This window comes from Notolepis coatsorum (assembly GCF_963971535.1).
Source record: "Notolepis coatsorum genome assembly, chromosome: 4".
Taxonomy (NCBI): domain Eukaryota; kingdom Metazoa; phylum Chordata; class Actinopteri; order Aulopiformes; family Paralepididae; genus Notolepis; species Notolepis coatsorum.
In genome coordinates, this window is record NC_140168.1 from 139,116,291 (window position 1) to 139,128,876 (window position 12,586).

Consider the following 12,586-nt stretch of genomic DNA (forward strand, 5'->3'; position numbering starts at 1 on the left):
CAAGATATTGGAACCTGGCAAAGTTAAAGAAGTCAGGAGATCGAGATTTAGCACTTAGGTGTTTGTGTGCATTACAAATACAATTTATTATTGTTATTATTATTATTGATCTTTGGAGTTGTATCCAGTTATATACAGTTCACTTGTTAATAAATTTGATGGCTTTGTCATTATAAATGATTTCCCATATATTTTTTATCTTTGCAATTTTGTAATACAATACCAATGGGTTCAAATGGTAAAATCAGCCATTTTGAAATCCAAAATTATGCAGGTTATATTTATCCTATCCCAAAGATTACCTCATATTTGAATTCCCCATTAAGAAACACATCATTTAGACACCTTGCATGTTAGGATTTCCTTCAGATTCATGTTGGCATCCATGTATGGCCAAGGGGTGAAAAATGGTAAAATCGGCCATTTTGAAATCCAAATTGATGTAGGTTAGAGTTATCCTATCCCAAAAATGAACTCATATTTGAATTCCCCATTAAGAAACACATCATTTAGACACCTTGTATGTTAGGATTTCCTTCAGATTCATGTTGGCATCCATGTATGGCCAAGGGGTGAAAAATGGTCAAATCTGCCATTTTGAAATCCAAAACAATGTAGGTAGGAGTTATCCGATTAGAAAAAGAATCCCATATTTGAATTCCCCACAAAAAAAACACATATTTTAGACACCCCACTCGATTGATTTTCCAAAAAAAAAAAGTATGGCCCGCCCTAGTGCTACAGAGTGGTGGTGAAGAAGGCAATTCCCACCGCTTGGAGTGTCAAAATAACAATGATCATTCATTCGTTCAACCTTGGACGTCTCCCACCACCACAGTGCTGTCTCGGATCACGGCAACCATAGAGTGGCAGGCTATAAGCATGCGGTGAGGATGATACCTTGGAGGATAGGGCTGTCAAACCTGGCCAAAAATGACATTAGAATTAGGGCTGGACGGTATGGTCTAAAATAGGCTTGGGCGGTATGACTGTATTACGGTATACCAGGGTATTTAGAAATCCCGACGGTATTGAAAATCAATACAGTCAAAACGGAGTTTTGTTGTAGTGCACACACGCGCCAGCAGAGGGCGAGACCAGTCCTCACTAGTGGAGCGAGCCATGCAGAGCTGGTTGTCTACACACAGGAGGAGGGGAAACCCCGCTTCAGTGGTGGAAGTTGGCCTTTAAATGAGACACGCTTACCGTTGCTGGTGCTGCTGGCTAACTGGCTATTCGGAGAGCTAACTGTTGTGTATGATCACAACAGTGTTCACGCTTTACGGTAATGTTGCGACAGTGCTGTGAAAATACCGTAAAGCGTTGTGGTAACGAGAGTGTGTGTAGTTGTTGTGTGTAGGATGCTGCGGGCGAACTGCTACCATTCTGAGAGCTTAACGTTAGCACTAGGATGCTGCGGGAGAACTGCTACCATTCTGAGAGCTTAACATTAGCACTAGGATGCTGCGGGAGAACTGCTACCATTCTGAGAGCTTTACGTTAGCACTAGGATGCTGCGGGAGAACTGCTACCATTCTGAGAGCTTAACGTTAGCACTAGGATGCTGCGGAGAACTGCTACCATTCTGAGAGCTTAACGTTAGCACTAGGATGCTGCAGGAGAACTGCTACCATTCTGAGAGCTTAACGTTAGCACTAGGATGCTGCGGGAGAACTGCTACCATTCTGAGAGCTAACGTTAGCACTAGGATGCTGCGGGCGAACTGGCCATCTCCCTGATTTGTTTACTTGGTAACACGGGTTGCCACCCCCCCCCATTTCCCGCTGATGAAAATGAAAGTCATACCGTCATATACCGTATACCGGGGTATTAGGTAATAAAGGTATCACGGTATGTAAAAAATGATACCACCCAAGCCTAGTCTAAAATGTATATCACTGTATAATTTGAAGCGTAGACGGTAACGGTATATATCACGATCACGGTATATTAACTTATCTTAAAATGTCTATATACATGCTTCTGAAGGGGTAAAAACACTGGCAGCTACAGTATTACTGTACTATTGTATTACTAGGACATATTTCACATAGTACAGAGGTATTTGAAGAACATTTATTGTGCAAAACTGCAATAGAAAAATGCAAAACCTTTTCTCAAGTGTCTGCAGGCAGGTAACGCATATCTTGGATCGTGTTTTGTCTTTAGAAGCCCTTTCAATCGACAGTTTGAAAAGGAACCATGTCCTTCCTTACACAAGTAAACAGTGACAGCGTTTGCTATGTCGGTCCACCGCTGGCTTTTTTGTCATTGTTGAAACATAAATAATAATAAAAAAATAAAAAAGTATTCTGTTACAGCTGCTGAGCTATATACTATAGCTAATGTCCATAACAATTGTATGTATTGAGCTGTACTGTACTGTACCCATTCTGCAATCTGTTAATAAACTTTTCAATCAATCAATCAATCAATAAGTTCCTTTGGAATGAAATAGGTTCAAGAATCGAATCAGGATTGTTAGCAGAGAGTGAGGGGGAGGGCTGCTAGGGGTGGAGCCGGCATTGGCTTGCTGAGGCTACATCAACAGGCTGCTAGGACTCCTAGCAGCCTGTTGGATGTAGCCTCAGCAAGCTAACGTTAGCTCTACTCCTAGCCTAGAGTTTACATTACACATAGAAACTGCGCGACTCGCGAGAGTTGTCACACAGCTGCTGTGTGCAACGCAGGGCTGAAGTGCTAGTTTGCTTCTAGAATTGAAGGTCCGCTCTGTTCCGTGTCTTATGAAATGACAATTGCACGTTGACACTACGCAAAGCCTCTGTGCTCCTAAATAATTTTTCCAGTTCGCACATATATATTTTTACGGGGAAATCCGAGTGAAATAGTCGCACTGTGGAGAGCCCTGCCTCGGCGGGCTGGCGTTGGCTCCGCTCCTGGCAGAGCCCCCTCCCTCCACACTGTGTTGCTCTACCGGTCACAAGGTATAGTCTAAATCCATACCGTAGCGCAAATTCATACCGTTTATACCGTCCACCCCTAATTAGAATATTCCTTCAAAAAAAAAAGAAAATTAGAACCATTAGAATATCTACTGTTGCGCATTATGTCCACAAGAGGGCAAACCAATACAACGGAAGACATAACTAGTAGACTATAGGTCGTGTATTTAAACAAAATAAATATCAACATACCTACACCAGCATACAAATAGAATAATGTATAATCTCAATCTCTCAGAAGGGTCTGTCTCAGAGCAAGATCAAATTAATGAAAGTTCACGGTATATAGAACGGACATTTATACACAGCAGCGCATCTCTGAAAAAAGCGTGATGAACAAACGATATATATTTTGAAATGTGAAATAGTAATCAAAACATTGGGGATCCGTATGATGCTTCTGTCAATTAATTATTCAATATCTGTTCAGTAAGCCTACAGTAGCCTATATACTTGTTTCATGTTTTGTTTAAATAAAATTAAGGCACACGATTCCTAGAAATGTGACTAAACAACGTCGTTTTGCCCTGAGGGATGATTTACAATAAAGTGCTATTAAGAACTGAAAAGTTAGGGTACTTAAATTATTGATGCTATAACTCTCAAAATGCTAGCGTTAGCACACAAAAATATACATGTAACTTACTGTAGCTGACTTAACGCTAACTGGTTCAGCTGCCGGTAGACCATCGGCGTACGAATTGGAAGCGCCGTCGCGTGTCATTCTTTAACCCTTCGAGAAGCTTTGTGGTCCGGTCTTGAACCTTCCATGAATCCATTTTGTTAGATCCAGCACTGAATGTATCTTGTGATTGTTATCACTTTGCGACGACGACGACAACAATTAGCCGTGATCCATTTCCTGGTTGATTCCGGACATGATGTCACATGAATGCCAGGCTGCCGAGCCAATAGACTATTTGTTTTATTAGTGTGAACGTACTGTAAGGTGCACGTAAAGGGGCGCAGTGATATTCCATGATATAGCTTCATTTGTTGAAGTGTGCTTGAGCAAGACACTTAACCCCTAATTGCTCCGGATGAGCAGGTTGGCACCTTGCATGGTTGCTTCCGCCACCGTTGTGTGAATGTGAGGCATACGTATTAATAGTAACTGTTATATAAATGTACCACTTACCATAGTTATTACAAAGGATACAATGCAATTCCTAGTATTTTAGCTAAAAAGCATTTTATTGGATTCATTGAGTCCAAATTGTAAATGGTGCATTTATATAACTGCTTTTATCCAAAGCCCTTTACAATTATTTGTTCCTCACATTCACCCATTCACTCACACATTCACACACCGACGGCGGAGGCGACCATGCAAGGTGCCAACCTGCTCATCTGGAGAAATTTGCGGTTAACTTAATTGTCGAGTGTTGCTCAAGGACACTTCCACACGCTGCCTGGGAGGAGCGGGAATCGAACCGGGAAACTTCCGACGACCACTCTACCTCCTCAGCCACTGTCGCTTGTATGGAATATTGGGTTCATGTATGTTGTGTAGTCCAAACGTTTGGTCAATTGTAGTAGAAAACAAGTTGATAAAGGAAACCACACAGGACAGTTTCTCTCAATCTGTATTTTGGAAGTACTGTAAACTATAAAGCATGTCAGATATCCAGACTAGGGCGAAACATAAGGGGGTGGACTTCAGAATTCCTCATCATAGCCTGATGATGACACATATTGCATGTATTGCTGGCTGCCAGAGCCACATGTGGCCTTGGTTGAAGAACTGTGTGCATTCTTCTTAAAGGGAAATTAGAGGTACTTATTTGATTGCAGCCCCATGCCCACTTTCTAATAACGTATTGCTCCTACTTGGGGTCAGAAACTTCCCAGTACATTTCCGTAAATTAAACAATGTGACTAGGCCAACGCTGACTTTCATGAAGAGGAAAAAAAATATTCGAAATTGACCCAGTTTTAGCATTTTTATCAAACATTTTGTTGACCAAACCACAAGCTCCACGCACATGCATATTTTAATTGCATGTTTCATAGCGTGCATGTGTCATCTTAATGCTGACGTCACATCAGGGGCAGCAGGGGCTCTGAGACTCACAGGCAGGTAGTGGCAGGAAGCAGAGCCTTGCTACTAGCCGAGGAGTGATGCATGAAAATGTATCTGTTTCACCTAACAACACTATTGCTCCGTGATCATAGCCATTCATCTCTAAAGCTAACCACTATTTGTAACAGCCACAACCACGTTACCATATTTGTAATAATGTAAATCATTGTGTCGTTGTACATATTGTGTATGCAACGTTAGCAGCTAACGTAGCTTAGCTTGGTAGCCGCCGTTCTTGAAACTCCTACCAAAGCCAGAATTAAAATGGTTCTCTCCTCTTTGTATACCTTTGTCCTCACAAGTATTCTGCCAGGGAACTTATGGACACGACAATAGTAGTTATAAGGTGTTTGATCATTGTGTCGTTGTACATATGCACCGAGTGCAGCTAAAGGGGCTATCCACAGAGTGGAGCTAAAGGGGCTATTGTATCAACATGCCGCGACGTGTAGCTAACGTAGCTTGCATGATGCGTGTGCAGTGCTTTGCCCCACAGGACCTACACATTTTACTCGTTCCCAAAACTCTTTTACATGCACGACAGTAGCCATAATGCTAACGTTAGCGGGGTAACGTTAGCCAGAGCGATAATAGCCAGCTTGGTACTATGACCCGGGGATCAGGCGACAGCCCACAGACCAGTAGCGCTGCTGTACTGAACAGGCTGCTTAGTTACGACATTAAAAACATTATAACTATCTTGTTTCAACCAGTTGTAGCTGGTCCATCAAAGTCTCTGACGATTAAAGCCATTTGCGTCTTGTAAGGCGTCCATTTGGATCAAGGAAATAGCTTTCTGCACTCGTCAAAACTCCTTGTAGTGGATCAGAAGTAGGGGAAAGATACCGGATGTGACGTCATGGCCCTGATAGCTCTGATAAGCTTTTTAATTTGCTCGTGCATGTTATTCGTGCATGGACCTTTTTAACCATTTCTGAGTGGCATTTCCGGCGTCAAATGGAAAAAAATAAATAATGAAATGATATACCAATGATGTAAACTACCCATAATTGATCAGTAGGGTTTAACCTGCAAGTTGGGCTTTAAGCTCTGTCGGTTTTGAAAATGTTGCTCAATTTCAATAAAGAATACATATTTGCTTATAATAGTGAACTTATGGGGGAAGTACACATAATAAGGCAATACTAGGTCTTGTAGCATGTTTTGGTTAAGTGTGCTGTACATGTACAGGTAACTGCCAGCATCCAGTTACTGTCTCTGTCCCCAGAGACGGTCTATATGAGCGGTCTATATGAGACATATTACTGTGGTAGATTTGAAGGAGGAGATGGGAATGAATGACCCATGAAATGACTTAATTTCAAAATAATTAGACGTGATTTTAATGTTTAGTAAAAATTATAATTGACTGCATGTCTTAGGTGAATAGTGTTAAAAGGTGTTTATTATTATTATCAATAACAATCTCTTGCCTGTGAGATACTGGCTGGGGATAACTGAATAACTGGCTGGGAGTCACGCGTGAGTGGTTGCCATGGTAACTAAGGACTCTGTGGCAGATCCTGTGGTGGTGGGGGGGGGGGGGGGGGGGGGCATTTCTCTATCACAAGATTGTCCTCTTAGATCAAATGAAGCATTCTGTGTTGTCAGTTATTTACAGTTTACTTCAGATATATAACAGAAGCACAATGATCTGTATGACACATTGTTAACCCTTTCACTGCCACACGACAGCCGGTTAACCCTTTCACTCTGACAATACAGAAGGTTAGCCCTTCATGCTCCATCATTAGCATCATTAGCTCCGCGGATGCTAATGATAAAGTTTTGTTAAATCTTAGTCAAAAAGTGCAGTCCATGTCAATAATGAGAATACCGTAATTTTCGGACTATAAGCCGCGCCTTTCCCCCCATTTTTCGACCCTGCGGCTTATATAACGGTGCGGCTAATCTATGGATTTTTACAGCTAACGGCCACTAGGGGACCTCCAAGCGAGGCTCCTGCCGCGACAAACAAGCGGAGAAGAAGACGCTGCGAACGGAAGCAGAAGCGAGGCAAGCGGGCTGGCATCAATGCTAGGCTAACGGCTAATCCATTCAAGCCACCGTTGCCGACACTCTTCCTAACAAACGCCCGCTCCATTCGGAACAAGATGGATGAAATCCGCTTGCGACTCACTACTCAGAGAAATTTAGCAGACTGCTGCTTTATGATTTTCACAGAATCATGGATGGACTCTAGCACACCAGATTCAGCTATCACGCTAGCCGGCCACAGCGTATACCGAGCTATGGCCGGTCCGCGCCACATGTTAATAAATGGGAGCTTCCTCAAACAGCCATCTCTTTCCCGACAATCCCCTCTGTGCACGAAGTCACGAACCCTTACATATGGTAATTAAACATTAAAACACCTGCAGCTTATAGTCCAGTGTGGCTTATATATGTACACATCATTAAATTTAGCAGGTGCGCCTTAAAGTCCGAAAATTACGGTATATAAAAAGCAATTATTTCACAATATTTGCACAGATCTCTGACGTCAGGATATTAAGTAGTATTTAGGGGTGGCATTTTTAATACTACTACCTTTGTACATTGTACTTTTGTAGTACAGTCTCTTTGTATTTTAACCTTTAGTATTATGGATATTAAACATGCTGGCAGAGTACATGCATCCATGTTGTCGTGAACATTTTTATTAAATAAAGAAATTCCCTATCCATAGTCGCCGTGGGACATTTTATTAAATTAAATAAAATTCCCTACCTACCCATGGCCTTAACTGACAACCAACAGGAACCAAACAATTTATTTTGTTAGGCCTGAGGTCTGTGTTGTATATTTTGTATAATGTTTGGTCTTGATTCTTTTAACTTTCTTTTTACTGTATGAAGCGCAATCTTAGGGGTTCATAAATAACCAAGCATTTCACTGTAATGTATGTACCTTATTAGTTATGTGACAAATAAAACAACTTGAAACCATTGATTTCCATATCATTCCCGTGAAAAGTTACCACATTTTGAATATTCCCCCAAATTTTCCAATCCTACTATTTTTTTCTTTCTTTTTTTGGTGTGTGGGCTGCACTTGTGTCTCCGGTCACCAAATTACCAAAATAGGTTGCACACCCATGTGCACCAGTGCCCTGAGCTCACACACTCTAGATGAATGAAAATGGGGTGTTTTTGTGTCTCGACGTGTCTCACGCCTAATGTTATGTGATCCATCTCAGTCTGTTTGGCAGGAGAGCTCAGGCTGTTTATCATTGACTTAACCGTCTTTAATTGGCCCTGAATCTGTCGGGGTGAAGAGGCCAGTGTCTGCTAGCGTTCTCGGTACCAGAAATAGGCCAAGCAGAAATGTGATGAATAGCAATACACAAGCCGCCGCCACTGCTGCTGCTGCTCGCAGCCTCTGCTCACATCACTGCATCGCCGTGTTGAAACTGGCCACCGTGTTCATGGACAAGTCTAACCGACGGTCCTGCGATCTGTCTCCCACTTGTAGGTCTCCTACGCTCGTCCGAGCTCGGCCTCCATCAGAGATGCAAATTTGTATGTCAGTGGCTTGCCAAAAACCATGACTCAGAAGGAACTGGAGCAGCTCTTCTCTCAGTATGGACGCATCATTACCTCGCGCATTCTGGTGGACCAGGTGACTGGTGAGTAGCTCCTGACTAGTCTCTGTCTCCTCCTCTGTCTCTCCCCTCCTCTGTCTCTCCCCTCCTCCTATGTCTTTCCCTCCTCCTGTCTCTCCCTCCTCCTGTCTCTCCCCTCCTACTCCTCTGTCTCCCTCCTCATCCTCATCTGTCTCTCCCTCCTCCTCCTCTGTCTCTTCCTCCTCATCCTCATCTGTCTCTCCCTCCTCCTCTGTATCTCCCTCCTCCTGTCTCTCCCCTTCGCTGTCTCTCCCCTCCTCCTGCTCTGTCTCTCCCCTCCTCCTGCTCTGTCTCTCTATCCTCCTCCTCTGTCTCTCCCTCCTCCTCTGTCTCTCCCTCCTCGTCATCTGTCTCCCCTCCTCCTCATCTGTCTCTCCCTCCTCATCTGTCTCTCTCTCCTCCTCTGTCTCTCCCCTCCTCCTCCTCTGTCTCTCCCCTCCTCTGTCTCTCCCTCCTCTGTCTCCCTCCGCCTCCTCTGTCTCTCCCCTCCTCCTCTGTCTCTCCCCTCCTCCTCTGTCTCTCCCTCCTCCTCTGTCTCTCCCTCCTCCTCTGTCTCTCCCTCCTCCTCCTCTGTCTCCCTCCTCCTCCTCTGTCTCCCTCCTCCTCCTCTGTCTCCCTCCTCCTCCTCTGTCTCCCCTCCTCCTGTCTCTCCCTCCTCCTCTGTCTCCCCTCCTCCTCTGTCTCCCTCCTCCTCTGTCTCTCCCTTTTTATCCGTCTCTCCCCCCCTCCTCCTCCTCTTCCTCCTTATCGCCTCATCATCATCCTCTTCCTCCTCGGCTGGTTCCCTGACAAAAGAGCCACAGCCAGGCAAGGAATACACCAGAGGTGGCTGGATGCAATTTTCCACTGGAGCCGTTCATAAATATGTATAGCGGGTAGAATATGACTTGGAATTCATTTTTCTCCCCTCCATCTCCCCGTTTTGCCTGCACTCACCTGCTCGCTCTATCTCTTCCTCTCTCCCCCCCACTCCTCTCTTCCCCCCACCCCTCTCTCACTCTCGGCCCCCTAGGTGAAGCTACGATGCCCGTTTCATGGCAGGAAATAAAATACATTTACAACACAGAATTTTCCCCAGTGTATTACAAGGCCTGCCCCCCGCACATCCAAGCCTTGTAGCAGCTTGATTTCTTCTGTGTGCATTACAGAAGAGTAGACTGTGCTTTGTATACGACAGAGCAGTCCCTGTGACATTTTTATATCTCATGGCTTTTGATGGCTTCTACTTTCATTACTGACGTCCCGACAACGGAAGCTATTTCTTTTATGAAAATTCAGAAAGTTGGCTCACTCCCAATTTTCTTTACACGCCAGAGTGGCTGAGTAGCCTCTGTAATTTACCAGCCAAAGAGGAAATCTACACGCCATGGCCGCTTGGCGGGTGTTAATTTTGTTCCCTGACTGCAGGTCATTGTTCTTTACTAAGGCTGAGACCACTTATTATCGATAGTTATCGATAACTGCGTGAAATCGATAAGTGGTGTCACTTATTCTTGAACTGAGCCTAACATGTCTGTCTGGTAGAACTGAGTCTAACATGTCTGGTAGAACTGAGTCTAACATGTCTGGTAGAAGTGAGTCTAACATGTCTGGTAGAACTGAGTCTAACATGTCTGGTAGAACTGAGTCTAACATGTCTGGTAGAACTGAGTCTAACATGTAGATCTGTCTAACATGTCTGGTAGAACAGAATCTAACATGTCTGTCTGGTAGAACTGAGTCTAATTAGAACTGAGTCTAACATGTCTGGTAGAACTGAGCCTAACATGTCTGTCTGGTAGAACTGAGCCTAACATGTCTGTCTGGTAGAACTGAGCTAGGGCTGGGCGATATGGCCTAAATATGATATCACGATATTTTCTGACCTTTCGGCGATACACGATACACATCACGATGTTTTTCTTTTTTTCCCCAAACAATTCATTATGAGGCTTACCAAGACAGTATTTGAGTTTGCAAGCTAACATTAAAGACAAAATAAAATACCCATGCATTTAGCATTTTTATATTATATATTAGATTTAGATTATTGTATTATTAGATTATATATTGCATATATTTAGCAATGAGATATTATATGATTTAGATATGAAATATGATTAATTGAAAATGGGGGACCCTGATGTAAACAAGACTAAAGTCTTTCTCTGGTCTGCATCCCCTTAACACTATGACGACCAGCGGGGCCCGGCGATTTAGGCCTCAGAGGACAGCAGAAAGTAAACAAACCGATGTACTTTCTAAGAGCTTTATATATCATTTATAGCAGGGGTGTCAAACTCATTTTCACAGAGGGCCACATCAGCATTATGGTTGCCCTCAAAGGGCCAAAGACCGTATAAATGTTAATGTAATGTAAAATAAATGTAGCTACACATTTACATATTGTTAAACATGGTGTTTCTGTATTTATTACTTATTCAAGTTATACATATTGCATATTAATTTGCATAAATGTAAAAATATATGTTAGCTTATGTTATTTTAACAAATAATTTTAGTTTATCAGAACCCCATATTACTCCACCAATCAATGATCAAACCATTCAAGTAAATAACAAAGAAGAATATCATCAAATACAAGCTATGACATTAAGTTTGTTCAAAACCTTTTTGTCACAGTCAAGAGGGGCAGAACTAACAACTGTGAGCTGCAAAGAACACGTGGGACAGATGTAGCAGATGTTACAAAAACAAATGGCTGCACACAACCTTGCAGAGGCCATACATCCAACTAATGGAAGATAGTTTAATTAACTTTAATTAACAGATTGCAGAATGGGTACAGTACAGTACAGCTCAATACACACAATTGTTAAGGGGATGCAGACCAGAGAAAGACTTTCGACTTGTTTACATCAGGGTCCCCCATTTTCAATTCGTAATGAAATTGCTATTATGTGTCTGCATGAACACACAACTGTAACTGTACTCAAAAATAACAAAATAAGGGTTGTCTCAGTTCACAACTATATTGGTCAAGTTTTGGGTGGGACTTGTTTGCGTCCCTACAGCTTCTTATTCAATTGAGCGAGATGCTCGGTTATGTCACACAGCCAGTTTGCATCTGACAGTTCAGACAATATATCTTCAACCCTTTGTTACCTATTCCGCCTGGATCTTTTTTGTATTTTGGGCTGTAAAATTGTCAAAGAATGTCTGAGGAGTAAGTGCTTTTGGCTTTTTTCCTTTGTTACCTCAGATGTTCAACATACATGTATGTGTAAGAATGTGTAATAACTAATGCTGTCAAAGTTAAAGCTTTATTAACGCATTAACCCACAATTATTTTAACACTGCTATTTTTTAACCCAATATTAATGTAAAAAAAAAAAAAAAAAAATTTTTTTTTTTACCTGAGCTCTTGGGGGGCCACATCAAATGACGTGGCGGGCCGGATTTGGCCCGCGGGCCGTGAGTTTGACACCTATGATTTATAGTATTGCTATCTGTCCATTCTCATTGTCACTTGAGTGCATAAACCGTGCCTTCATAATGGCTTAAAAGAAAATAAAAATCCATAGGTTGGTTGTCATTTTATAGCGTCGTGAATATAAGGTTTATCGCACTTTTCGTCTCGTCTTTTTTCCCGGGAGCTAGATAATAGGCTAAACGTTGGCGCCGTTATATCAAACGCCATTTCTGCTGTATATATACGAATGAAATAAAACAAACTGCGTAGCATCCGGACTATTACAGAGCATCTATGGATGAAATGGGGGCGGCGGGGAACGCCGATTACTATTATTGATTACCAATACAGTGTGCGTTCAATATAGCATTTTCATTGACCGATCACGTTACGTTATAAAACAATGTCCAATCCAGCTGTAATTTGGGGTAATATTATCCTACCGTCAGGCCATGTGATCGCCGGCAGCATTTCCTCACCAGTCATCGGATTCTGGTAGATCG

At 42.6% G+C, this 12,586-nt stretch overlaps 1 protein-coding gene across 3 annotated transcripts in view; it reads left to right on the forward strand.

The window, feature by feature from the left end:
* Positions 1-12,586, forward strand: part of elavl2 (ELAV like neuron-specific RNA binding protein 2) — a gene marked incomplete at both ends in the record, with an annotated part of 166,447 nt that overhangs the window by 111,653 nt on the left and 42,208 nt on the right. For all 3 annotated transcript variants that reach the window (XM_084312460.1, XM_084312459.1, XM_084312458.1), the window contains one exon: positions 8,521-8,674. In XM_084312460.1, coding sequence (XP_084168586.1) covers positions 8,521-8,674 — 154 coding nt within the window. The remainder of the gene's footprint in view (positions 1-8,520; positions 8,675-12,586) is intronic.